Source organism: Chaetura pelagica, unplaced genomic scaffold, assembly GCF_000747805.2.
Source record: "Chaetura pelagica isolate M959 unplaced genomic scaffold, ChaPel_1.0 scaffold386, whole genome shotgun sequence".
Lineage (NCBI taxonomy): Eukaryota > Metazoa > Chordata > Aves > Apodiformes > Apodidae > Chaetura > Chaetura pelagica.
The window spans coordinates 969,468-995,880 of record NW_009953703.1 but is presented as its reverse complement, the minus strand read 5'-3'; the positions used below and the strand labels follow the sequence as shown (position 1 = coordinate 995,880).

Below are 26,413 nucleotides of genomic sequence, written 5' to 3'. Positions count from 1 at the left end.
AGCCCAAAACATGTTTTCAGCAATAAGACCCTTCATTTCTCACATAGCAAAACAAATCCTGTGAAGCCAGACTGCTGCCTAACTAACCCAGCATTTCAACCTACATGGATTTTAACAAGAGGGACACCAGAAACACTGAGAACTCTTCAGTAGTATATCCACCAGCTGCAGATGTTTTGCTGAATTAATCTGTTTTAGTTAAATACCTAATGAAAGAGTCAAGGTTCCCATTTGTCCAGTTGACGTCTAACACTGACACAGGCAATCCTTTGGGTTTTATTGTGGTGGTGTGTGTTTGTTTGTTTGTTTTTCATGTTTGAAGGAACACATTGCATTGTAAGTGACAGACTCAGGAACTTTGGATGTCCTCTAGCTGAATAGTTCTTGGTCTCTGCTAAGGTCTGTAATGTAACTGCTTAAGCAGCAGGATTGTCTTTGGATGCCCCCAAGTCTTTCTTTCCCACCCACAACGTTCCTCTGGCAAGATCTGGCTGCCTCTGGTCACAGCCAGGGCTGAGATGGTGCAGACTTGTAACCTGGGAACAATCCTATTGAAACAAAACTTCTGGGAATCGATCATCTTCCACGCAATGGCACTTCTCTTCAATAAAGCTGAAACCAGGCAACAAATCTAAGTTATTCTGGGGGATTGCCTGGCACATCCTTATTTCAGCTGTTTTACAATAAAATATGAAATACCATGAGTTTAATTTTTTGTTATCCACCCTGGATATGTACATCTGCTATAACAAAGCTGCTTTGTATTTGGGAGTTTGAAGATGCCTCAGTGTTTTATTTGGGTGGTTCATTAAATCCTTTGATGTTCCATGAACCCTTCGTCAGTTGCTCATTATAGAAGTTGTTTCAATGGATAATGTAGCATATCTTATTGAAGAGAAGGTCTATTTTTGTTTTGCTTACCTTATCTGTTTTACTTATCATTAGTCATGAGTTTATAGAGCAGAACTTAGAAAAAATTGAATAAATAATACTGAAGTACAGACAAGTGTTCATTTTTATGAACCTCCCTGATAGCACATTAAAAACATGTTATATTTCTCTTCTAGAGCAATTCTGCAGAACTGTGATATAAAATTTGAAAAAAAATATGGAAATTAGGACAGACTGTGAATTAAAGATAAAAAGACAGCATCAAAAGGCACATTTAGGACTATAAAACATGACCTACAAACTTAAAAGTTACTCTAACCACGCCAAGAAATATATGGCTTTATATTTTCAAGAAAAAGCATCCTGAGCCAAAAATTGCCCACAGTAACAATTTTCTAATCCAATTGGCTTGCAAAGACTAGGACATTCATGTCTTATAATTTTAAAATGCAACATGTGGTGCAATTTTATGCAATGGTCAACTGAAAAGGTTCCTGAAAAAACAGAAAAGTTTGTAATCTTTTGTATCATCATAGGATTATTAAAATTTGCTACTGATCTTGTTCTCTACGAAACATTCTAAATTCAAGAATCTCAACAAAAATCTAATAGGAAACCAAGAAAAGTTACTACAACACTTTTGGACTTTAAATAAGTTAAGAAACAGGATTGAATGATATAATGGATAAGGCAGTTTTAAAATACCATGTTCAGCTTTAATAATATAGGGGTTTTAAAGCTGCTGTTTTGTTGTTTGAAAGTAAATACAAGAATCAAATTGCTCTCACTGATTCACATCAGCTGAGTACAAAAGGGGACCAGATGCCTTTGTGTGGGAGACAGGAGCAGAATGGTCCCATAGGAGAAGACAGGAGGAAAAAGAATACTGGAGAGAGACAGAGAGGAATTGTTATAAAAAGCTGAATACTCTTCATTTGAATTACTGAATAAAGACCTCTGAAAGAAAAGCTGGAACAGCTCTTGTAATTAACCACTATTGGAACAAATTTTAAAATTATTTAAAGAAATAAATAAAGTGGAGAAGTTTCTGGACTCAATTCCATACTGGTCTGAGCTCGCTGGAACTCAGACTAAAAGACCTCCCAGCTGCTCTTTTCACTTCTGAAAAGACAAAAGTAAATAATTTCACTTGATATAGTACTCCTAGTCTAGCTACTGGATCAATATGAAAGAAAGGAAAGAGCTACATGTAATATAATTCTGTATATTGTCTCCTAGCCTGGCTATTTAATCTTCTGCTGCCTGGCTTTGCATAATTCAATCTTAATATATCTTTAATAAAGAATCAAATAACTGATTTGTAGTTTTTCTTTCTGATATGACTGGCACAAACGTTTATGGACTTACAGCTTTTTTGTTCCATCTTTGACTCTTTCCTTTAACTGAAAGTAAAAGCAAAATCTTAGAAGGAACACTGATAAAGCAGAAAAACTGAACTCTGTGAACTCTACTGGCATTTTTTCCTTAACTTGTTCAATTTTTTTATGTTCCATCCCTTTCCCCCAATCACACACACATCTTCTATTGGCATTTCTATAACAACCTTTTTCTTTCTTTAGAAAAATGCATCTTACTTTTTCCTTTTTCCCCTTCCAAATACCCACCAATTTCCAGGCTAGTAGTTAAATAGAGAGATGATGCTAAGCAGCACGAAGTTAATGAACTACATTGTTTGGGATATCAACAGTTTCCCTCCCCACAGTGGAAAACATTCATCTCATAGGGCAGAAACATATTTATTCTTGCCTATCCTTGGGACAAGGGTGTAGCTCAACCTTCACTGAGCTGAATGCACCTATTAAAGACAGGGTGTGGAGTTCTAATCTTACAGTGAGGTTGTATAAATCTTCCTGCCCTTCCTGATGAAGGTCTTACTATCTGCCAGTGTTCCATTTGCTGAAATGTATCTGGATAAGTTGTAATCCCCAAATTGTCTGAATGCTGTCAGACAGCCTCTCCTCCTTTTTTTGTCTCCACACTTTTTTCTTTCAAAAATCCATTTTCTTTACAATTTTAAATGGAAGAGAAGGGCTAAGAGAAGGATGCACAGTGAGGAAAAAACCAACCCTGACACCTGCTGTATTATAAACCATTTTCTTCTTTTCTGGAAAATACCAGTTCCAAGAGTAACCCTTTTGTAAATACAGAAGATTCTGCTGTAAAAAAAGATTTTTCTCAATTTTGAAGTAGCTTTCTGTATTTGACTCCGGATCTATTTGTTAGCTAAAAAACCTGAAAGCAGGACAGAAATCAAGAGAGCGTGGATTAAGCTGTCACAGCTTTTGCTAGTACAGCTCCCTGAGGCAGACTTTGTGGGTAAAAAAAGAAGGTATACAGGAAATAACCTCTACATCCCCAGTCAAAGCTCCTGGTCTGCCTGCAATCTCTCTTTGCAGCGGGCAAGTCCCCACAGAGATGTGCTGAAGGAAACACCATGATAAATTAAATGTTTCATCTCTGTTCAGAAGCAACTTCAGATCTGAGTCTTCATAATTTTTCTGAGGCATTTCATCCAGCCAAAAGAGCACAAATATTCCCTTCTTAAAATGAAAGTGATAAACGTGCAGCTCCAGCATACTGAATTCTTGGAAATGTTCATTACTGTTGCTCTTTCACTGTCTTCTTCCAGTGCAAGTCTCTGTATTTTCATCCTCTTGATATTTTTTTAGCTTCATTGTGCTACAGACAATTAGATATAAGAAACCTAATGAATGAAAATCCAGTGGTCTCTTTCAGGACAGTGAAGTGGTGCACCACCTGTTTGAAAGTGAAATGGTAGCTTCAAAACTGGGGACGTCAGGCCTGCTAAAGGCAGGAAATGAACCAGAAAAGAACTCTGCTCTGTCAATCATAATCATCTAGGGAGAAATGAGATGGAAGCTTGTCAGAGAATACATGGGAATGCACTTTCATTCTATTCTAAAAACATTCTGAATGACACAACACTCATATGTTGTAATAGCTGCAGCCTGGAAAAGCCAAATCAACCTCAAAAGCAGTTTCTTGTCAGCTGTGTGAGATGCTGCTGAGACAGCTGTCTGATTCAGTTTGGAGTCATGGAACTGGGGAATTGTCAGAGTTGAAAGGCACCTCTAGACATCATTTAGTCCAACTCCCCAGCTAAAGCATGACCCCCTAGGCACATTACTCAGGGCTGCATCCAGGTGGGTCTGGAATGTCTCCAGAGAAGGGAACTCCACAACCTCCCTGGGCAGCCTGTCCCAGGGCTCTGTCTCCCTCACTATAAAGACATTTTTCCTCATATTTCAATGGAACTTCCCATGTTCCAGCTTGTGCCTGTTACCCCTCATCCTGTCACTGGGAACTACTAAGAAAAGTCTGGCTCCATCCTCCCTGCACCCAACCCTTTAGATACCAACAGTCAATCTTACAGAAAACCACGGAAGATTCAATATTTAGAATCCTCACATGGGACTTGTGAAGAAAAATCAACTCAGTGGATCAAGCCACTTTTTCTCTGATACTCATGTCTCAAATTAAAATCTTCTGGATTTCTTTCTTTTAGGGGCAAACCAGAAAGCCACCAAAACCAACAAGACTATTTCAACTGACTTTGAATCAGGATTTCACTGAAGACCAACGATAACAAAAAAAAGATGAATATATAAGACTATATAACTATGACAAATATGCTGTGAGACAATGAAGATAATATAATTATGTATTTAAGCAAATTAAGTATGTGCAGCTTGCAATATATCATATACATTTTTTAGCTCTTCATCAGAAAAGGAAAGGAAGACAGCAGACATTTTTTTCCCTGTACTGAATAATTTCTTCAAGGAAAAGAAACTGGTTTAGAACTTGACTTCCAATAAGAGAAGGCATTTATTGATATACTACATAATGTTTTTTTGTTTTCAGGCCATTAGTGACCTATCAATGGCAAGCCATTAATTATAAACCTGTATTAATTCTAGATGCTGATCTTGAGGTCAACTCTCATCTTCCCAGGAATCTCTGCAGATCCTTGGCAGCCTAAGTGGAGTGTCAGCATTACACAAATATATATATAATATCCACTTCATACTTTTTACTAGAAAGCCAGAATAATGCAAAAGCATATACTTGTTCATGAGCTGTGATACTGAGACCTGTTTCAACTCATACTTTATAATCTGTGAGACTAAGAAAAACTGCAATCTACTCTTACATAAATAACTTACCAGAAAAAAATGTACAAAAAAGCCTATGCTGGACATTACTTGAAATATAATTGCAAGCAGAAACCTGAGAAACACTTATTTAACAGCCCTTTAAAAAGGCATAAATGACACTGCAGTTTGTGGAGATACTAAAAATTATCAATACATTAAAAATGCTTCTCTAAGCATTTACTGTCTATCTATAAAAATTTACAACCAGCAGTGAAATAATTCAAAATAATAAAAAGACAATTTCCTGAAAACTCTACCATGGCACAATTCTTTGCTCCACTAGTAAAGCTGTAGAATTACTGAAATAATGGGATCAAATTACTACTGGTCACCAGTGAAAATTGTATTTGTCCTTTCTTCAACACCTAAGTGGTAACTATGGGTCATCTGAAATAACTTTCAGGTGGTGCTGTATCAGCAGATCTTATCATTTTCTTGCTGATTTTCTGGGTCCTGATGACAACAAGTCAGAGATGGCCAGGCAGCAAGTGTCCACCTTGGATGAACAAAGAGCTGGCACCTGGAGGGGCAAGGAGGGGGGATGCATTCTGGTATTTAGACTGATTTGTCTGGAGAATTACAAACCTTGTAGAGTACATTAATCTTTTCTACTACATCTCGTTCAGTCACATCACTTCTCCCCTAACAGTGAAAATTGATGTAAACCAGCTGTAAACTACTTTATAGTTGTATTACTAGTATATAAATACACAGGGAGAGGTATTCCTCCAAGGGGGTACAGTAATAAAGCTTTCATTTACTGTCTTTCTGCTAGAGATGGGGTAGCAAGTACAAAAGTTGGTGCTGTAAATGCATTGCACACAATGTGCTCCTACATAAGCAAAAAATATGAATGGGTTTGTTATCTAGAATTATTTTCTAGTATTGTTTACTCTCCAAATTATTCTCTAATTTTCTGATACAGAAAGAGAAATGCTGCTAGATAGAGTAGCTTTATTAATACCTCCTCATAAAACACTAAACAACAGATGTATTAACTCAATATTTAAAGACTAGGGAGTATAAACAGGTGAGATTTTCTCCACAGAATGATGACATTTCAGTTAAATTAATTGAATTGCTAAATTGAGCATTTTAAATACTGCGGATCTCACAAAAATACATATCACTTACACATCTGAGCCTGGAATTAAACATTAGAAAAATGTCCTAGTACATTCTGACTTTTCATACACAAAGAAATCTTAGTCTGGAACCTTCTTTTTTCTGGAATCTTTTAAAGTTCAAGCTGGCTAAGAATTCATTCCAGCTGTCAGACTACTTTAGGTTTTGCCTCAACTAGAACTGGAATAGTTTTAGAGTACTTCCTAATTTTCTTGTTTGGAAAAGATACATTTTTTTTGTACCCCTAAAACATAACAAGAACCTGGTAGCTCTTTTACCATGTAAGTTTGGTTTCCTGTGTCTTGACATTAGTCATTATTAAATGTTACTGAAAGATACAATTTCAGATAAAAATATTTCACATTTTTTTCTTTTCACCTGTTACTTCAATGTCATTATGATTTGCTATGCTGCTCTTACTGACTTCTGCTTATTGCTTCAGTCTAAGCAGAGGTATTTCTTTATGGTCTTTTTTGTCTCTTGAATGGCTAAGGCTGAATTTTAAATCCAAAATGCTTCAGAGCTTTTAAAATACTATTTTAAAACTTCTTTTGGTCAACATATATACACATTTAAATATTGTCTTGTTCAGCTAAAAGTTCATTTCTCATTTTGATGACTAAAAGCAGTTTCTTCGAATCAGAGATTTTGATTTTTCATATTTATATTCCATTTCAAAGAAGTAATATGTATGTTAAAGAACATCACAAAACTCTTGACTCTCAGACAGCCTAGTCTTCTGCAATGACAAAACCCAACCACATCTGCATTCACTGCTTCTTATGCAGTTTTCAATACCTACCTAAGAGGCTCTGATCAATGCACGTCCCATTCACTAATGATTTTCCTTCTGGACAAGCGCATGTTGCACCAGAAGGGTTAAGTAAGCAAATGAACTCACAAGTCAGGTCCAAGCATGGATTAGGCACTGTTGAGGAAGAGAAAATTTTAACTTAAAAACAATGTATTTAATTTTTATATTTTTTTTTTTAGAAAGACACCAAGTTGTAGAGCTAGGGGGAAAAAAATAAATCAGATAAAAATTCGGCTACGCTTCCAGCTGTCACGACACCGACAGCCTGAAGTCAGTGAACACACTCACTCAAGTAGCAATGCAGGACTCACACCAAGACAGAATTTATTCCAGTAAAAAAAAAATAGATTTGTAAAAACCCTCCAAGGGCTGTAGCTGGAGGAATTTGTATTCAGCTCTCTTCTAACGTTTTTATATCTCATTTACAGTTTGGGTACACAAGGCAAACATTTGTCCGATGTCCTTTCAAAGGAGAGAAAAAGCAACATAAAATCTAAATTAAACTTATATAAGGAAATATTACTAAATCTATTTTGAGTTTGTGCAATCAGGCTCTGGTTTATATTTGTACAACTTGGTTACATTCTTTTTTCCCCTCTGAGGTGAATTTGCCCAATGTTGAGTTTAAAGTAATTATGCTTACTCACAGTCCATTTGTTTGTAGCGGTGAAAAATCAAGGCACTTTTTGCTTTATCAACATCCACATTTAGATATTCTACAAGGCTCCTGCCAAATTTGTGTACTCTAAATGCACCGTTTTTAGGACCTGCTCCATATATGTAATCCTCAAAAATGTCAATTCTATGTGGATGCAGTAAACCTTAAATAAAAATGGATAATAAATACAAACATACATTCATATTCAGATCATCAACAATAATGTTTAAATAATAACTTCAGTTGCTTTATTGCAATTGCCACCTCAAGATATTATTATTATTCAGACAATTTGTTTTGTACCCACAAGGACTGCCTTTTAAAAAAAACCATCTTCTTAGAAGGAACTCTTCCCATACTACAAGCAACTCCAATCTCTAGCTTTGTATTAACTTTCCACACAATTCAGCCTCAGAAACTTGATGAGTACTGAAGAGCAGGGAAATCCCACCATAACAATTAGCTAATTAGAACATACTTAGCTGCAGCACTTTAAGTAGAAGTATGCAACAAGAAAGAAGCATTATTTTGCTGTACAAAACATATTCTGACAATCCTATTTACTTTAAAAATGGTTTTCTATTTCACTTCTATTTATCCAGTTTCTTTCTAGTGTTTTTTCCACTCTATGAACAATTGCTACTCAATATTTTAGTTCAATAGAAATAGGTATAAATTAAAATTGATTATTTTATGTTTGCTAAATTCAATGTGTCAAAGTTTTTAGTCTCAAGATCATTTAAATTTGGTTCTATTCAACTTGCATTGTGGGAGGTGTTTCCTGGTATCTTCCAGGAGCCCCTGGTGCATTCCAGATCTTTGATTCAGTCAGTTAAAACAGCACCAGATGTAGTATCAACCTGATTAGACTCCACTACCAACTGCCACTAAAAAATTTCCCCCAAAAGCCTGTTTTCAAATTATTATCTTTTAATTTCATATTTCCTCTCTTTTCTACTCAAATTCCATGTATAGTTACATGTAATCAAATTTTTAAAAAGCCAACATGCATTCCTTTAAAAAAATTAAGTTTGTTTAACCAGAATCTCTTTTCCTATGAAAGAATCTCTCCTTATTCACATTCCCTTAGCAGAATTCTGTGATTACTTACTGACCTGAAAGCCAGATCCATTATTTTTCCCAGGACTGATTCAGGTCACCTATTCTATAAACTATACAATTCCTGTGCTTTGCAACAGCTCTAATTTCTGACTACTGAAGGTCCTCCTGTTGCTATGAAGGTCCAAGTGAGGCCAAGCACAAATATTAATCACAATGTTATTTGATGATACCTAAGAAACTAATAATTAGATAGCAAATGTGGAGATTTGCACACATCACTGAATCTTTGTTTCCCTAAAGTAATTTTATGAGATTATCTGAAGGCTAAAAATACCTTCAATTATCTTAAATATTTATTTGTTTAGATAGCATCTAAAGTATTGCCTGAGAAATTAATATTACTTAACAATCCCTGCTTTTTGCTTATTATTTCAGCCAAAGAAAATAGAAACCATCTTACAGCAAAACTCTCCATACCTTGTTTAGTGCTCACAGACACAACTGAATCAGAACCATCAAAAAGAACACTGCCAATAACAGATAACTCAAAATCAGCCCAGAACAAACGCTGACTGAACTGATCCACCACGAGACCTACAAAGAAAATAAAGTTCAATCACGGATATAAAACCTGAAAAAAACCCAACAAACTATTTTTATGTAACACTACAATTTCATATTGTTCCTATTCTTTGAACACAAAATGTGGTGACAATGAAACAATCACGACTGGAACCCAAGGAGAATCAAATATAACACCTTCTGCTTAAACCTTCTCATTGACACAGCTGTGAGCTTTTTACTTTCTTTAACTTACTCTTCCAAGGTCAGTACCTTTTCAAACCCATTATCCTCAGCTGGTAGACTTACATACCAGGTGGGAATTAAATACAGAATGTAATCCTGCAATTTGTTCTACCACCAAAATACTAGATTTCTAAGCAGTAGCATCATTGTGACCAGGAGTTAAAAACAAGGCAATGAGATGTCAAGGAGCCTCCCCACCCTCTCCTGCTTCCACAAGAATAAAATTGTGTTTTTCTTTGTTATCTCCAATATTTCACATGTAGTAATTGCTACAGAATTAAAAATCAGATTTTTTTCAATTAAATGAGTGTCACAAGACTTAAAGAGCAATACTGACAAATGTATATATTTGCATACAAATTAAAACAAAGCACAAGAGCAAGTGACTGGGAGCACAACTGAGAACAAAAGACAGAGAACGTTGTGACTACCCTGCCTCTAGGCCAGAACTAAATAGTTAAATCAAACAGTCCATATTTCATAGAGGGTGATTAAATGATTAATAAGCTGTTGTGGGTCATGTCAAAAGTTTCAGCCTGAAAAAGTATTTGAACCACAAAATAATTTCATTCTGAGCTTTTGAAGTTCTGGTGTATTTTTTAATAAGAATTGGGAAAAGTCTTTTTCTTCCTATTTATGTAAGTAGGTAAGTCAGAAAAAATACATCAAAAGAAGTTATACATAGCAAAAATTCTCCTCTTAAGGTCATAAATTAATCAACTACAGATAGATGAGAGGAAGTGTGGGAAGCCTGATGCATAGACCAGTAAAGTATTTTTGCATTTGCAACTCTGTTGAAAAAAACTCTTTAGAAGAAACACTGGCATTTAGGCATTCAGCTAAAGTGGATCATGTCTGGCAAAACATAATCACTGTGTATCAGTTCTGTGTCATACATGGTACTTGTAAAGGGCGAATATTTTGAAGCAGTCCCCAGTCTCCACCTTTAAATTATTCTTTGCCTTTTAAGAAAAATATTTAAATATAAACAAATAACTTTCTTAATGTATCTTTCAAAGTATCAGAGATATCACAATGTAAAAAAGTACTTGTTTTTTGTTTATATAGAGAGTATTCCTGTGATAGTCTTTTTTTATGTAAATCCTGTGAAGTCAAGCCCAAATGCTCTCAAACCATCATTCTCTCTTACTTAAAATAGGGAAGGCATATTTAGTAATAAATTTCAGAGCAGTGGAACACAGATGTTCAGTAAAATCTTAAACTTCATCTAAACAATAGTAGTAAAGTCTCATTTGGGAAGAAATATTAAAGGCTTGGACTCTTCCTTTGCTTTTCTTCTACAAAGACACAGATGTGAGTGAAATATATGACCAAAATGCAAAGACTCCATAAACGTCCACTTTCCACTATGAACTAAATGTAGACAGGCCCATATATGAAACTTTTCTATATAAAGTATGTCAAGGAATAATTGATGAAGAAAAGCTCTTGCAGTTCTGTTTCTGGTCAGGAAGAAGTTAAATACTTGCATTTTCAGATGCAAGTGGGTTTGATCCCACTATTAACTACAAAATTCTATAATTTCACTACTCCAATACTGATAGTAAAAAGAAAACAACAAAAAACAACTCTGATAACCATGAAATTCTGTTGTCTTTCAGTCTGAATATTCGGAGGCTTCTTATTGAATTTACTATTGACTATGTGCTTTTTAATATTATTTCTATTGTGGCCTTTATTTACCTAAGGAGCATAAGCTTCCACTCCTCAAAGCTTTCCTTATCACGTGTGATTTCTTAAACTGCTGTATTTCAAGCTAATCACATCAATAAAGACAGAGTGTTTCCTTTAAGAGATGAGTGTAATTTGCATGCACATCACACCATAAGCCCACCTCAGCATGGGACTGAACAATCTGCTAAAATATTATTACTTGTTGCTGTGATAGTGGCAGCTTCTGAGGTGCTTAGATATTCAGATAGCATCCTCTTGAAAGAAGCCTGTTTCAATAGATAACATGTACCAGAGTTGGACAACCCTATTTGCAATGCAGTAATAACAAATTATCATTGTAAGCCTGGAGAAACATCAAATATTGCATGGGAAAATGGGTCATGAACAAATCATTTGTGGTTTCAAGACAGGATGCTGCTCTTTGAGAGAGATAGATTTCGTTCTGGATTTAGCATTTCCTTTGTCATAAAAATTACTGTTATCCTGCCAATGGAGTCTTAATGGTAATTCACAAGATTTCAACATGTACTGTCAAGCTTCAAAATAGCTCTGTAAAATACTGAGATAATGGAGTTGTTGCTCCTTTGAATACTTAAACCTTGTTTTATACTATTTCTGCAGTGCATTCAGGAATGTAACTATATTAGGCTGTGAAATGTCATATGCATTCTTAAAAAAAATGTGTCTCCCTACTTACTGGTGTTTCTTTAATTGATTTTGCTTGCTAAGTGCTATTGAATACATTATATTTTCACTTATTATATACAGTCCTTTGGTATTGCTTTGAAAAATCACATTAAACTTTGTAACAAAAGTTAAAGTAATAGTAAGATGTATCATTTGAAAACAGAACTAAGAATTTTGATTAGTAACTGCATATGGATAACCAGAATACGTATTTTTCAAGTATGCATTTTTTTCTGTGCAAGCTGAGAAACAGGAGTTCAGCCAACAAACCTATGGGGATTTAGCAAGTGCCGTGTAATTAGGAGAAATGGGTAAACTGTATACCTGTAGGTCTTTGTAAATTCTTTTGAACCAATATCCTTCTCAGACTACCATCCATAGATGACTCCTCTATGTGAGAGCGATCCCCAATAACTGTCCAGTACATCATCCTAAAATATTAAACATAAAAAAATCAGCTGGATGCTTCTACAGAACCTCATAACATTTGACTAATACTAAATTATTGTCAGCTTTCTAACGTACTTGAAAGATGCAAGATCACTGATCCTGATTTACATGCAGGTAAATTGAGCAGTAAAGTTCAGTAAATGACTTGGAAAAGTTTAGATGTTGGTAGACTTGTCTTAATCTAGTTTGCATTTTTGTTTGAATTACCAAAACAGAGTAATGTTGAAAAATACGTACCCCTTTTTAGGATTTACAGCAATTGCATATGGTTCTCCTGCCATGCTGGTAAGGAGTCTTGTACAGTTAGGTCCATTTAATTGTCCTACATTGATGGAGTATCTCAGACTAGTCCAATGAGTTGTATAGTAGCTGAACCAATGCATTCTGGAATGATCAGTCCAATAAATATTTCCAGCAACCCAGTCAACAGCAATGCCTCTAGGTCTTTTGAATTCTGGGCACTAAAAGGAACAGACATTAAAGTCAGACTTACACAGATAGATTTATGTAACTTTTTACAGTTAAGTAACTTTGACCTTTAATATGGTAAAATATTTAAAAACACTGCATTGGAAAAACAAATTCCTCTCGTAGGTGGTAAGCTATAGGTGACCTGCTGACAGTTCTACTCCATGTGGGAGAAAAGTCAATGGTTCAAAACTGTTTTCTCAAGTCTAAGGCTGCCTAAACTAAGAAATAGGCACTTAGGCATGAACTATCTGAATGATTGATACCAAAGCAAATAAATGTTAAATACTGTAATTCAAAAAAAGAAAGAGTTAAGATTGTCCAGCCATTATACTCCACGCAGAACTGTGATATGATGTCCCATCCCAAAGCACTCAGTGAATATGGTCCTTGAGACCTGCTTGGGGTACAGGTGCTCAGCTGTCTGCTAAGGATAAATACGAACTACTGCAGTTCAGAAAACTGCAAAAAATTACCTCTGCACTCTGACCAATACTAGCATGCAGTTGTAAGGAAATCCTTTAATTTCCCTTTTTGATAACGAAAGTTCCACCACTGATTAAAACTAGAGTGCAATATTCAGCTTCACAGGTAATGGAGACTTAGCTGATTGTAACATCAAAATTACAAACTGTAGAATCTCTATCATGATTTCAGAGTTAACATGAAGGTCAACATTTAAAGGTCATCAGAACAGAAGTTCATATATGAAAAAGTTTCTCTGAAGTTTACTACAACTCCGGCAAAGAGGAGTAAAATCTGTAAAGTAGGATTATCCAAGTACTTCTAACATGAATACAGCATATCATAAAGAATTCCAGACCCACATGAGCTAAATACATATGCAATTGTTTGCCTGTTTATCTGTAATGACATCAAGTTAAATTATGAGCAAAAATGTCTACTCCTTAACAAATGCATTTATGGAATGCTACAAAATGCCTTAACTAGAAATCAGGAAACAAAAAGCTAAAATAACTTGTTTTGCTCCAGTGTCAGAGTTCCCTAATGCCACAAGACATTTGTAGACTATTTTCATAATAAAATAAAGGTCATTTCATTCTCTAGGTGAAATAACAGGACTGCAAGGGTGAATTTAGATAGTTCACTGTTCAGAAACCTTTAATTCTGCAAAAAGGTCATCGATTGCACGTTCTAAAGACACACAGAACCCTGACTTTCTATTCAGATGAGTATTAAAGCAGCAAAATCAATCACTGCATTTGCACACCAGTGTTTCTTTATAAAGAGGGCCACAACCTCTTTTAAAAGTTAACCAAAATAAGGTATGATAATTCTTTGTTATAAAAGGATGATAGCAGCAGCAGAGGCTCCCAGAAATACAACAAAAAGGAACTATTTTTTTTCCACAAGAAATGTAGTGTTTGCATGCAAAAATCTGTGGAGTTTTTTGCTACATCATCCAAGCAATGCTCACATAAAAGACAAACTACATGAAAGTGTGGGCTTTTGCTGAGAAACACACTGTGCTTGTAATCCAAACTCCTTTTAGTCCTGGGTTATAGTCAGGCACCTGTGTCAAGGACCCTCACCTTGGAGAGTGCCAGGGTTAAGGACACTGGCTTACAAGACTGAAACAAAATACTACTTAAAGAGCGCTATCATGGACAGTCCAGTCCCTTGCTAAAGAAGAGCTGTAAGACTGCTTTACTGGGAACCTGCTAAGCACATGAAGTGAGTTGCCATGCAGAGTGAGAGATAGGTTCCAAAAAGCTGGTAGCAGAAGCAGATGAGACAATGGGATGTCCTACAAATATTCTTGAGCAAGGCTGGGTTGCTTAGTACCACTGAGCCTTCCTCATTCTTCTCACCTACACAGAAGTGAAATTCCAGTGATGCTGGGGCACATATTAAATATCAAATAAACAAGGAGATTTACTGAAGAAATAGAAAGCAGCCATCTGGTATAAGAGATTAAAAGAAGAAATAAAAAGCACTAGCTGATGCTATGGCCATGTAATTCTCAGTTGTGTTCATTAAGTTTCAGCCTAGGTACATCATCTTTCTGATGTCTTATGCACCTTCTCATACTGTCTAGGAAAATCACTTACTGTAGATGAGCTTTTACCTAATAGCTTATTTGGATTATGATAATTTTGAAGAATGATTTTGCATACAGAGGAAAGATGAAAACACAGGAACGAAATCACATTAATATTTTCTACAGCTATTTTATCCCACTTTGATGCTAAATATAACAAACTACAACTTATTAGAAAAACTGAGGTTTGAAGCCGAATCACCTTTAATGACACGACAGTCTCTGCACAACTACAGATCATGTCAGCCTGACTTTGGATCAGAATTCCTTCCTATCATAAAACCTGTTGCAAATGTAAAGAATGATAAATTTAAAAACAAAACCAAAGCAACAAACAAAAACTAAAATTAAGTTTGACTGGAAAAAATATATGTTAAACATGTAGCAGGAACCCATCACCTTGCAGTTGCATTTTAACACAGGAAAACTAAATTACAAATCTAATTTATATCACAAACAAGCACTATTTCCTCTATTTACAGATATTTTTGGCATGGCATTGTTGGGAAGAAAGTAAAGCAGTGATTTATTGTTGCTGAAAATATCTTCATTAAAAATAATACTGTATTTAATGATATATTATTAGAACAGTAAAAGTAAATGAGACCGAATAAGACTAGAAAATGTTTAGACTTTTACTTGGTGAAACAGAAGATTTTCCTAGACAGATGAGCAGCCCAATTGGTGCAATGGTTCATCAAACCACCATTTGTATTACATAAGTAGGATAAATTTAAAAATCCCAACCCAATAATTCCAGAATGAGAGGGTCTCCCAAATGCATAAACATCATCCATACAGAGCTATAGTTTTGAGATAAAACAATAAATTAATGCTATTTACCTTTATCAACAGTAAAAATAGTTATGATAAAAATGTCAGCCTAAAGGAGGAGCAGAAAACCTGTTGGAAGGACATTGTTAATAATCAGTGAACAGCTGAAAGGAGCAGTGCAGATGTTTCTTCAATATTCCTTGGGCCTGAATACTTGCTACCATCAACAAGAACTCATACTCTCCTGTAGTAATGGTGCATTGTGGTGTGTATCTAGACACCCTTAAATATGGGTCAGAGCAGAAAATGCTTAAAAATACTTCTTTGTCCTCTGAAACATCTTTTCCATATTTAGCACAGAGTGAGGCAAAAAATACCCAGGTAAATTAGATTCACAGAATAAAACAGGAGTGACAGAAAACATTTCAAAGCATAAGCTGGAAAACGTTTGTATACTAAACCTTACATTTTATAGATTTAAAACTAGTGCCTGCAATGTTAGTTAAATAATAAATTGCCTACCTAATTTGTATAGTGTGCTATTAACAGAACATATTTAAGCTATGATCTATTTTAGCTGTTCAGAGGTTGGTAGAAGCTGTAAGAGTTTGGTCATCTCTTATAAGACATGGTTTTCAAATATGAATCCTCATATTTTTGGTGAATGAGAGATTCTGGGTTCCCATATTTTGCAAAAAAGCATATTTAGAGAAAACAATCTATAAATTGTTTCCATTCACAGTGACACATTGGATTTCACTGGGCCCTGGGGCAAACATTGGGAGTATATGCATGGATATGGTGATAAAGTGGCTAAAGTGGCCCCTGCTAAACAGTGGGGCTGCAGCACCTGGCTAGTATACTAACTGAATACAATAAAAACCTGTGGTTTTCTTCGGATTATATGGTACAATTATTCTCATGTTCCGCTTTGTGTTCTCTTCAGTGAAAAACAGCACTTGATTTTAAGTCACTAAGGTGTTGAATATTCACCCCTGATCATTTATACATCTCTCAGAGAGATTATGGCAGTACAATGCTGCAGCAGTTCCCACCAATTCACTTGTGCCATCTTAACTTGATGGAATGCAATCCTCTTCTGCAGCTGTCAATAATGTCTGAAGAGTTGATATTTACTATTTCTGTTAATACTTCAATTTGTATCAAGCTTAAACCCCTTTTCACAGAAAAATAACAGATACTTAAAGCTATTCTCTGAGGAAGGCTCTTGATATGCTAATTCCATGGAGCAATCTCAGTTGAGAGGGATTTTTGCATTAATGTAATTACCTGAAAATGCAGGTGACTTTGTTGAAGTTTACTGTCCTGATTTACATATCAAAGTCTACATATGAAACTTAGAACACAATCTTCAAAAACTTATCCATTAAAAAACTTGGGTTGAAATTAAGGAATTCTCAAGCTTTTCAAAACAAAGTTTAAGTGATAATATTAAAGCAACACTGTAAAACTGATTATCCTACTGATCAGTTATATATAAGGCAATAATATTTGAGTATTAATGAGGTAATACTGGGAAAGTATTCTGAATAGACTAGCACAATGTGAAGTAAATGCTTCACAAACAGAAATTAAATGTGTCCAAGATACTTTCACATACACTCAAACTTGTGCATTTTCCACATACAGACTTGTAAAAAAGCTTTGTATTACTCAGATAGAGTATCTTCAAGACAACTATCTGCACTGAAGATCTGGGAGAAAATGTTGCATAATGAAAACCAACATTTTTTCAATAACTTTGCATAGCAATGGCTTCAAGCTGCAACAGGGAAGGTTTAGATTCAACATTAGGATGATTTTTTTTTCACAGAAAGACTGGTTAGACACTAGAATAGGCTGCCCAGGAAGCTGGTTGAGTCACCATCCCTGGGTGTGTTTAAGGGTCGTTTGGATGTGGTGTTGGTGGAGATGGTTTAGTGGAAGAACTTTGTAGAGTAGGGATGATGGTTGGACTCGGTGATCCCAAGGGGCTTTTCCAACCTGAACAGTTCTATGATTCTAAGGCACCTGCATATTAGCCCAGAAGAAATAAAATTAAAACCAACAAGAACAAGCCCCAACACTTTAATTTCACAAGTCTTTACAAGTTGGTTAATTTCTCATAATGAACTCGATGTGGGTCTATCAGGATTTCCCAGGCACAGGGATCTGTCTCATTTAAACAGAAAAAAATGTCACAGGAGAATTACTCCATCCATGTATCTTAATGATACTTAGGTTCTCAAAGTATCCTTCACCAAACCTCAAATGACATATCTGGCCTACCAGAAATTCTAAGAATAATTTTCTATCCTAGATTTATTTTACAAGCACTTTCTGTTAACAAAATCTAGACCCCAGATGGAAGTGGTGTTTTCTAACCACTCTTCTCATATATATATGCCATGACAGACACAAGGTACCTACAGTGTCCACTGGTGTCTCCATCCCCAGCTTTTTTGCCCCAATGGCATCAAAGGTTAGCATTGTTTGTCATTGGTTTGTAAAGGAAATATCCTTGGATGAGAGGTCTTTAGAAGTGGTTTCAGATGTCTAAGATTTGAATGACAGATGACAGATCAGGCTAGGGCTGCTACTGTTGTTTGTTCTATTGGGTAAATAAAAGCATTCATGTGATGCGAGTTCATCCCTGTAACCTCTACTAAGTCTAAGGAAACAGCTAGACAGGTGTTCTTTCTAGCCTGATTTTTTATTGGCCAAGAACAAACTAAAAACTCCCTTCTGCCAAAACATTTACAGCATTATAGAAACATTGATGTAGAGATCACATTATCTTTGGTTCAGCACTAACATTTCCTTGAGAATTTTGTAGAAATATCAGGAAATGAACATTAATCTGAATTTATTTCATTTTCAAGTAAAGTCCACTTGAAGTTACCCCAGGTTATAAAAATCCACATCTGTTATGAAGTGTAAAATTATATTTAAGTTTATGCAAAGGAAGATACTATTCAGTCAAACATGTAAAGGATTAAACACTTAATACTCTAATTTTTAAATGTTTCTCACAGCTTTGGCAATATTTTTGTTTAAATGACCACTTGTCTTTGGCCTATCTACATTTTCTGTTTTCCAGTGATTTGAAATTAATGCCTTTTTTTAAACCATGTGTAGCTTATACAGGTCTTTTACAGCCTCTCTTTTCTCTCTTAAGACCTTGATGGCATACAATCTTTCCAAGTCTCTAACATATTTGTTATTTCTCTGTCAAAAAGTGTTTTAAAAACATAGTTGTGGTCTCTTAGAGACTTGATCAAGTTTGTCAGAGTCTTGAATGGAAAGGCATTAGTAGACATATATACCATTTAAATAAAATAATCCTCAGACATTTAAATGTTTTAAATCAGCACACATCATCTTAGACAAGCAGAATAAACAAGTAAATGAAATTTGTATCATGTAATCTTTGACTGATCACTTACTATTAAGCCACTGCTACTTTGCCTTCTCTCTCTGTCGTGAAGTTTTCTGTAGAAAATCCCTCCTGGATTAAACTGAGTACTCCAAACAATCATGTCCCCTTGAAAATATGCATCCATTCCAGTTATCCTTGAATTATGTTCAATGTGTGATATTTGCTGATGAACATCACTGTAGTTGAATGGATATGCAAAACCCAGGATGTCAGTGTCATTAGCAACATAGAGAACTTGATCTTCAGAGCCTAGGGATTATTATAATGAAACAAAAATAAGGTAAATGTCAACTAATGCAAAAGCAGTGGTTTTTTTCACTCAAGTAGCTTTTTGGTGTTTATCTGATATAATTTCTCATTTTAAAATAATTTTCTGATTGCTGAAGACTCCAAAAGCACTCACACTCTGGGCAATAACATGACTCTTCATACTCTGATAGCAAAATATATTATTTCAATCCTCTCCAGGCTCACACTGTGACACCTAAGACTATATTTTAAGGAGTCTGTAATATAAGAATTTGATAAGAGATTGCTCTCTGTTATCTGTTCACTCAGTTTTGAGATGGTTTCAAATGTACTGAATACACTTGTAATTTTTTTTAATTTCCAATCTATATCACATTTGTCCATAGCCAATCCATTTCCAGTAATATCTGTCCAACATCTGAGAGTGAAATTCCAAAAAGTATTCCCTCACTCCTGCTATATAACATAAGAAAGAGGAGCTCCATTCAAGCAAGAAATTCCTGAGAGGGTGGTGGTGAGACATTGGCACAAGTTGCCTGGAGAAATTGTGGGTGCCCCATCTCTGGAAGCATTCAAGGCCAGGTTGGATGGGGCTTGAAACAACCTGGTCTGGTGGGAAGTTTCCCTGCCCATGCAGAAGGAACTAGATGATCTTTAAGCTCCCTTCCAACCCAAACCATTCTGTGATAGGTATCATTGAGAGAAAGAGGGAACCATTAACTGTACCACCGTGGCAATAAAGCTTGCAAAAAATTCATATATAAGATAGTGATTCCTGGATTTTTAAATTATAATCCTTCTAAAATGTAAGGGCTGTGCCCTCATCCTTGTGTTCCCATAACAACAAGCCACTACTCACAGTAACCTTGGTTGCTCCCATGTCATAATCTGACTGCTTCTTCAATACCAGGTAATGATGCTAGACCCTGATGGATACCACCATTATACACAGAGGAAATCACTAATGAGTCATTAATAAGACCCTCCCATGCTAATTTTGCTTCAAGAAAATGTGAGCAAAGCATGTAAGAAACCTAACTAGCACCATCTAGCTCCCCACATGGGTGCACCTACAATACTGACTGGTGTGGTACAAAGGAGGAAGAAATGGAATTAGCATGATATACAATCTGTTATGGTTCTAGGACATATTTCCACAGCTTGTGCTTACTGGCCATGAGGTTCAGATCAGGTACTGCTCACAGCTGTGCACCACACACGTGCAGAAACGTATAATGAGCCACACCTTGTACCTTCAACACTGGTTCTGAAGGCTACAAGAGTAGGTGTAAGTCAAACTCACACCAAAATCTCTTTACATTGCAAGCAAGATGTAAGGATCCTACTGTCAGTCATTCAGATGCAGATGCATAAAAACCTTATCAACTTTACTCAGGGAGCTGGATTATTGCTTGTTTAATTTCTAGAATGATTATGAGTTACGAGATACCCAGAGTTAACTATTAACTCCATTTTGTGAGATACTTTTGCCTTATAAAAACAGAAATAACATCTGTGTGTGCCTCTTTCTTCACTCTCACTGATCTAGGCAGCTAATTTATATGAAGAGCATATTCTTAGTTGACTATACTTAGTAATTATTTATGAGATTTCTTAACAAGACAAAACAAAACACAATAATGGTACTTAATTTATTCCTGAAGTTTTAAACCATGTTTTTAAAGAGAGTTGATTCCTGTCTCAAGCTTCTAAAGCTTCACCCGAATAATTACATGCTTGCTAATATAAAATCTCTGTTTTTATTATTTGTGTATATATTTCTGTAAGTAGAGAAAGCTGGAGTTGAAAATGGACTTTCATATTGAGTATGTTCATTCATGTGGAAGGGATAAGAATTTCCTGCTTACCAAAAAGAAAGGTAAGACTGAGTCATTTTGACATTATTTCTATGAGCTATTCAAGAAATATTTATCTAAAAATAAATTGTATATACAATACATTAGGTTTCCAGCCGTGTACATAAGAAATGATTCAGTACTGTCAATCTATTTTAATTTTTATAGCCTTACCTTTTGCTATGCAACTGTTATTCCTCTCCTTATAATTTTTCTCACATGCACATTTGTATGATCCCTTAATATTATTGCAGTGTTGGGAGCAGGCACCAAACACCATACATTCATTGATATCTATGAGGAAAAGAGTTGTCATTTATATACCTACAATTTAAATATGCTGTTATTTACCATGTTCAGAACATCATGGAACTAAGCAGATGAACAAAAGGAACTCATAAGCACTGGCATATCTTGCAATAGTAAAAAGAAGCCTTCTGCAATTATCACTAATAGTATTTTTGCTGCAATCAACTTACTTCAGAAACATACTTTATTTCACCAACCTCCTTACTTTAACCTGTTCTCACCAGAGCTTGAAATCAGCTTGAAGAACAAAAATGTCTGTTATCTCCAACAGACCTGCCTCTGTTATAGTCTAAACTACATGATCACCCCTTACTGGAAAACCTGCCATGTAGACCTTCTTCTTAAAAGCCAAGCAAGAAAGTCTTTGTATGCAAGAATCTATTCCCTTTGCTAGTCCCACCGAAGTGATCTGCACTTTTTCTTTAAGTTACTGCTCACCAGTAAGAAATTAATTCACAGCCCATTTTTTTTGGGAAGGCAGATTTATCTTTCTGATCAACTCTTTCATTATAACAATTATGTCTTTTTCAGTTTTACGCACCTTCTTTACTTTAAGTGTCTCAAAATGCCCTTATATACTAATTTAAACATGAGTCCAAATAGACCAGCTAAATAATCTACTAAACCTTCAATAATTTACCCCTTAAATTACAAAAAACATTTAGTGGCCCCACCTGAACCTTTTGACAGTCACAACCAATATTCATCTTGGATAACCCCTCCAGGCAAAATGCATAAATCTACATCCTGTAAATCCTTTCAGTTTCTTGTTTTGATTTCTTAATCTCATTGCTCTGAAGCAGCTTTTACTCTGCAGAAAAGAAGTATTGCCTTCTCCAGCATAGGAAATGGACTACACTGTTGACTTTTAATACTTTACAGCACAGGATGATTGAAAAGATCTGCACCTTCACATTGTCTGTTCCTCTTGTTTCTTTGAAATCCAGGTTTACACTGACACAGTAGGGATGTCTTTGTTTGGTTACAGTATGCATCATCTCCACAAGGATTCACATTATCTTCACATGTATATTCAGTGATACCTAAACATAGGCAAAATGTCTAAAAAAAGCCCTGACAGATTTATTTGAACAGTTAAACATGAGATCTAAAGAAATAACAACAAATAATATAACAAATTTATCTTTGTTAAAAGAGCATCAAGGTAAATTTCAAATATATCAAAGTACTGTATTTACCTACATATGCATATAAATTGACACTATTTAATTACAATACTTCATTTCACATAAATAATTTAATACTAAACTTATCTTCTTGCAGATAAGAAATAAAATGCAATTAACATGTAGCTATACTACTTAAAAACCACAAGAATTACTCTAAAAACTACTGCAACCTGAACTGCTATAAGATTTGTTTTCCTTCTGTCGTATGTCATATATAATTAACTCTATTAACCAAAAAAACCTCACAACTTCAATTCACTTGGGTGTTGGTGAATAGGTTTTGCATGGATGAAAGTCTCAGTTAATTATTTCTTTCTGCTACAAACACAGAAACAGAACTTGGCAGCCAAACTCACTTATTTTGCAGTCTTGCTCATCTGAACCATCTCCACAGTCATCAAACCAATCGCACTGCAGATCCATTGGAATGCACTTCTTATCATTACAAGCAAACTCATCTTTTTTACATGGTCGTGCTTTATATGTGATCTTATCTATATAATTACAAATTAATAAGAGAAAATAAATCAGCATTTAACATCCTTAGATTATTTTAGCTACAAACCAATGGGAAAGACCAGGAAGCATTAAAGCAATTGGAAATAATTTCAGGCTTAATTGCTTTTAGTTTCAGACTGATCTACTAACCTACAGTTAAACTTTACTGAAGTTGACAAGCAGATCTCTGTTATAAAATTTGCCTTCAAGCTGTTTTCTTTGATCTGAATGTCTTGAAAGGTAATATCACCTACCGCAATGATCTTCATCTGAGTTATCACCACAGTCATCAACCTGATTGCAAATCTGCTCAGGTCGCAGACAAACCCTGTTGTTCCTACATCTGTACGGCCTTGTTGGAGGGCATGGAAACTTCACTGCATATTGAAAAAAAAAAAAAGATTCAGCTATTACCCAGCAAGTAGTCTTGAACTTTCTTTAATGTCTCCTTATCAAAAGACTAAGCAGACACAGGAACACATTTGTACTTGACAGATGAATAGTACTTGATTTTAACCTCTGGGACCTAATGGAATAACACTTGAACAATGTTTATAATGTAAGTCGTTTGTTTAGGGAATGAAGTTATCTTGTGCTAGAAGTCTAATTACACTTCTTTTTGGAAATCAGTATAGATGACAACCAAAACAAGAGAAGCAGGAAATTTAATGATGCTCAGTATTTCAATACAGGAATTAATTTTTCCCGTCTGTGCATTTTCTACAAAAATATTATTTTCTCTGAAATGTATTATCTGAAATTAAATGAATAGCAACAGCAACAGAAAACTAAATCCCACATTTCAGGTTAAACTTTTAAATGTCTAATAAAGAAAACTTAGACACATATGCCCTTATATGTTGAATGTATGTTACATGTCACTTCTTGCTTTACTACATAAATGCACTGAAAAATTTGGTGTCATACCACACATTTCAGCAACTTCATCAGAGTTATCTCCACAGTCATCCTCGCCATCACAAACCCAAAAATGTAGTTTGCAGAGAGAATTGTTGCACAAAAATTCATCAGCTCTACATATATTTCCCCCTGGAAGGATGAAAAGAAGACAGAAAAAAAACCCCAGGAAAACAGAAAGACAAAAGAAAGAATGTCAGTTCTTGATAAAATCAGTACCCCCATTTATCATATCCTATCTGCAGAGAATGACACACACAGCATAACTAAAAGAACAAGTCTCAAATGAAAGGGTTGGAGAGGCAGAGAGGAATACTTATTTAAAAATCTCTTTCTTGACCATACACTTGCACTTTTTCTTCATGACTGTTAGACAGGAATGACCTGTTGAGACTGACAGGAAAGGGCAGTTATCAAAGACACTGACAACTCGCTAGCTGGGCATGTTCCCCTTGCATTTAGCCAGGAGATGCTTAAACTATCTTTCTGTCTGTAACTTCCTTGGGTGATGCTGCCTTTCAGAAAAGACCTGGCTAAGTACATCAGTAATCTGTGCTGTCAGAGAATGGTACAAACCAGAAGACAGAAATACAGTCAGACGTGTGAAAGGTCACTTTGGTCCAGGTTTGTTTCAAATGAATGTCTGATCCTCCACTTACTCCTACTCCCACTCTCTGAGACATCATGTAGAGAAGAGACAAAGTGATTGCAGTCCCTTAGCCATGGAGTAGCAGGTTTTTGTTTCTTCTGAGGAGTAAGAGGCTTGGCCAGGCTTGTAATATCCATATCAACTATAAACAGTGTAGTTAGGGAAGATCTAGTCACACAGGCAGAGTTGGCAAGACTGTGTGATCTCTAACAGTCTCTTACTTTTGAACCTTCTGAAATTTCTCATTAGGGTATTTCCTGAACACAGCTGCAGCAAGAATGAATTCTTGCATGGAACTTTAGTATTGACTGAACTCTGAATCATCTAACAAAATGGAACGCGGGGTGAGAGAAAAGGTTTTAAGCTGGAGTGTTCAAGCTTTAAAAACGGGTTAAAGTTGGATCCAGTTTTAATAAATGTAGCAGTAAAAGGGATTATGTTTCAAAAGTATAACTTAATTTTACCACTACCAATCTATAAATTTATGGAAACTTCCTGAAATTAATTTTCTACAGAACACATATTTATGGTAACTGGATTTGCAGTTTCCTGAGAGGACGAGAGTATAAAAGAAATAAAGCTGTGTACCTGCAGAGGAGGAAACAATGACATTTTATATGATAACAGCAGAACTCTCACTGTGGTTTACCTCAGCGCATTACACCCATCCTAACTGTCAGCTCAGGCTTCAATGGCTTTTTACTTATTCATTGAGTGCCCTATTCACACCCCATTAAAATCAACAGAAGGCTTTCTTTCACTATAAAGAGCTCAGAATGGTTTCTTTTTTTTTTTATCCCAGAAAATTAATTTGCATGAAATACCCACCCTGTAAGAGGATGTTGGGAATTCTCACATTATGTTACCAAATATAATTCATTCCCATTGCAAATATAACTTATGAACATTAACAGAACTAGTCTTTATTATCATCCAAGGAAAAATATCTTCATTCTTCATCATGAAAAGACATGAATATAAATAACTGTGTGTGTAATCACAATAAAATCCTAAATCTAGTTGTAGAATAAGATTGGAAAGAGCTATGTTGATAAATATGCACAGTGGCCTACAGAAAAATATACTGATATTTTTTTAGAATGCTGTAGAATAAAACTCCATTTCTGTTTGCTGTATTTCCAAAGAGGAAAAAATTAGTTATCAGCAAGACAAACTGGCGTTTGTTTCATGTGATTGCTTTGTCTGCCATAACTCTTTTATAGAATAGATTTCTGTAACAGAAATCATAATTGTGACATAAATACAAAGTATTATAGCAATAACCAACTAGGCAAAAGGCTTCTTATTTCATTAGAAGCAATTTGCAGTTCACAGAAGCTCTGTTATGCTCTCCAAAGAATAACATAGGCTTCGGATAAACTAAGCGTGCTACTACTTACTTACACGTGTTTGCTTTTTAAAGACATACAGTCCAGATATCTTAAAAACAGATTAAAAATGGACTAGAAGTTTTTTAAAACTTTGCTGACCTCAGTCTTCTCTGAAACATTCTTTCCTGTTTCCTTTCAATTCATTTTCTGGTCTGTCTTTCAAACCTAATAATCTCATATAACTTCTTCTTGCTTTCCTAGTGGTGACGGTTACTAGACTTT

At 35.3% G+C, this 26,413-nt stretch overlaps 1 protein-coding gene across 1 annotated transcript in view; it reads right to left on the bottom strand.

The window, feature by feature from the left end:
* The window catches only part of LRP1B (low density lipoprotein receptor-related protein 1B), a 671,221-nt gene that overhangs the window by 36,039 nt on the left and 608,769 nt on the right, over positions 1–26,413 (bottom strand). Inside the window, exons 71-83 of the mRNA XM_010000387.1 lie at positions 26,201–26,240; positions 24,161–24,283; positions 23,484–23,610; positions 23,396–23,399; positions 23,092–23,224; positions 22,454–22,588; positions 21,411–21,530; positions 19,139–19,380; positions 12,626–12,849; positions 12,263–12,369; positions 9,227–9,343; positions 7,677–7,850; positions 7,018–7,143 (exon numbers count right to left, since the gene is read on the bottom strand). Coding sequence (XP_009998689.1) covers positions 7,018–7,143; positions 7,677–7,850; positions 9,227–9,343; positions 12,263–12,369; positions 12,626–12,849; positions 19,139–19,380; positions 21,411–21,530; positions 22,454–22,588; positions 23,092–23,224; positions 23,396–23,399; positions 23,484–23,610; positions 24,161–24,283; positions 26,201–26,240 — 1,672 coding nt within the window. The remainder of the gene's footprint in view (positions 1–7,017; positions 7,144–7,676; positions 7,851–9,226; positions 9,344–12,262; positions 12,370–12,625; positions 12,850–19,138; positions 19,381–21,410; positions 21,531–22,453; positions 22,589–23,091; positions 23,225–23,395; positions 23,400–23,483; positions 23,611–24,160; positions 24,284–26,200; positions 26,241–26,413) is intronic.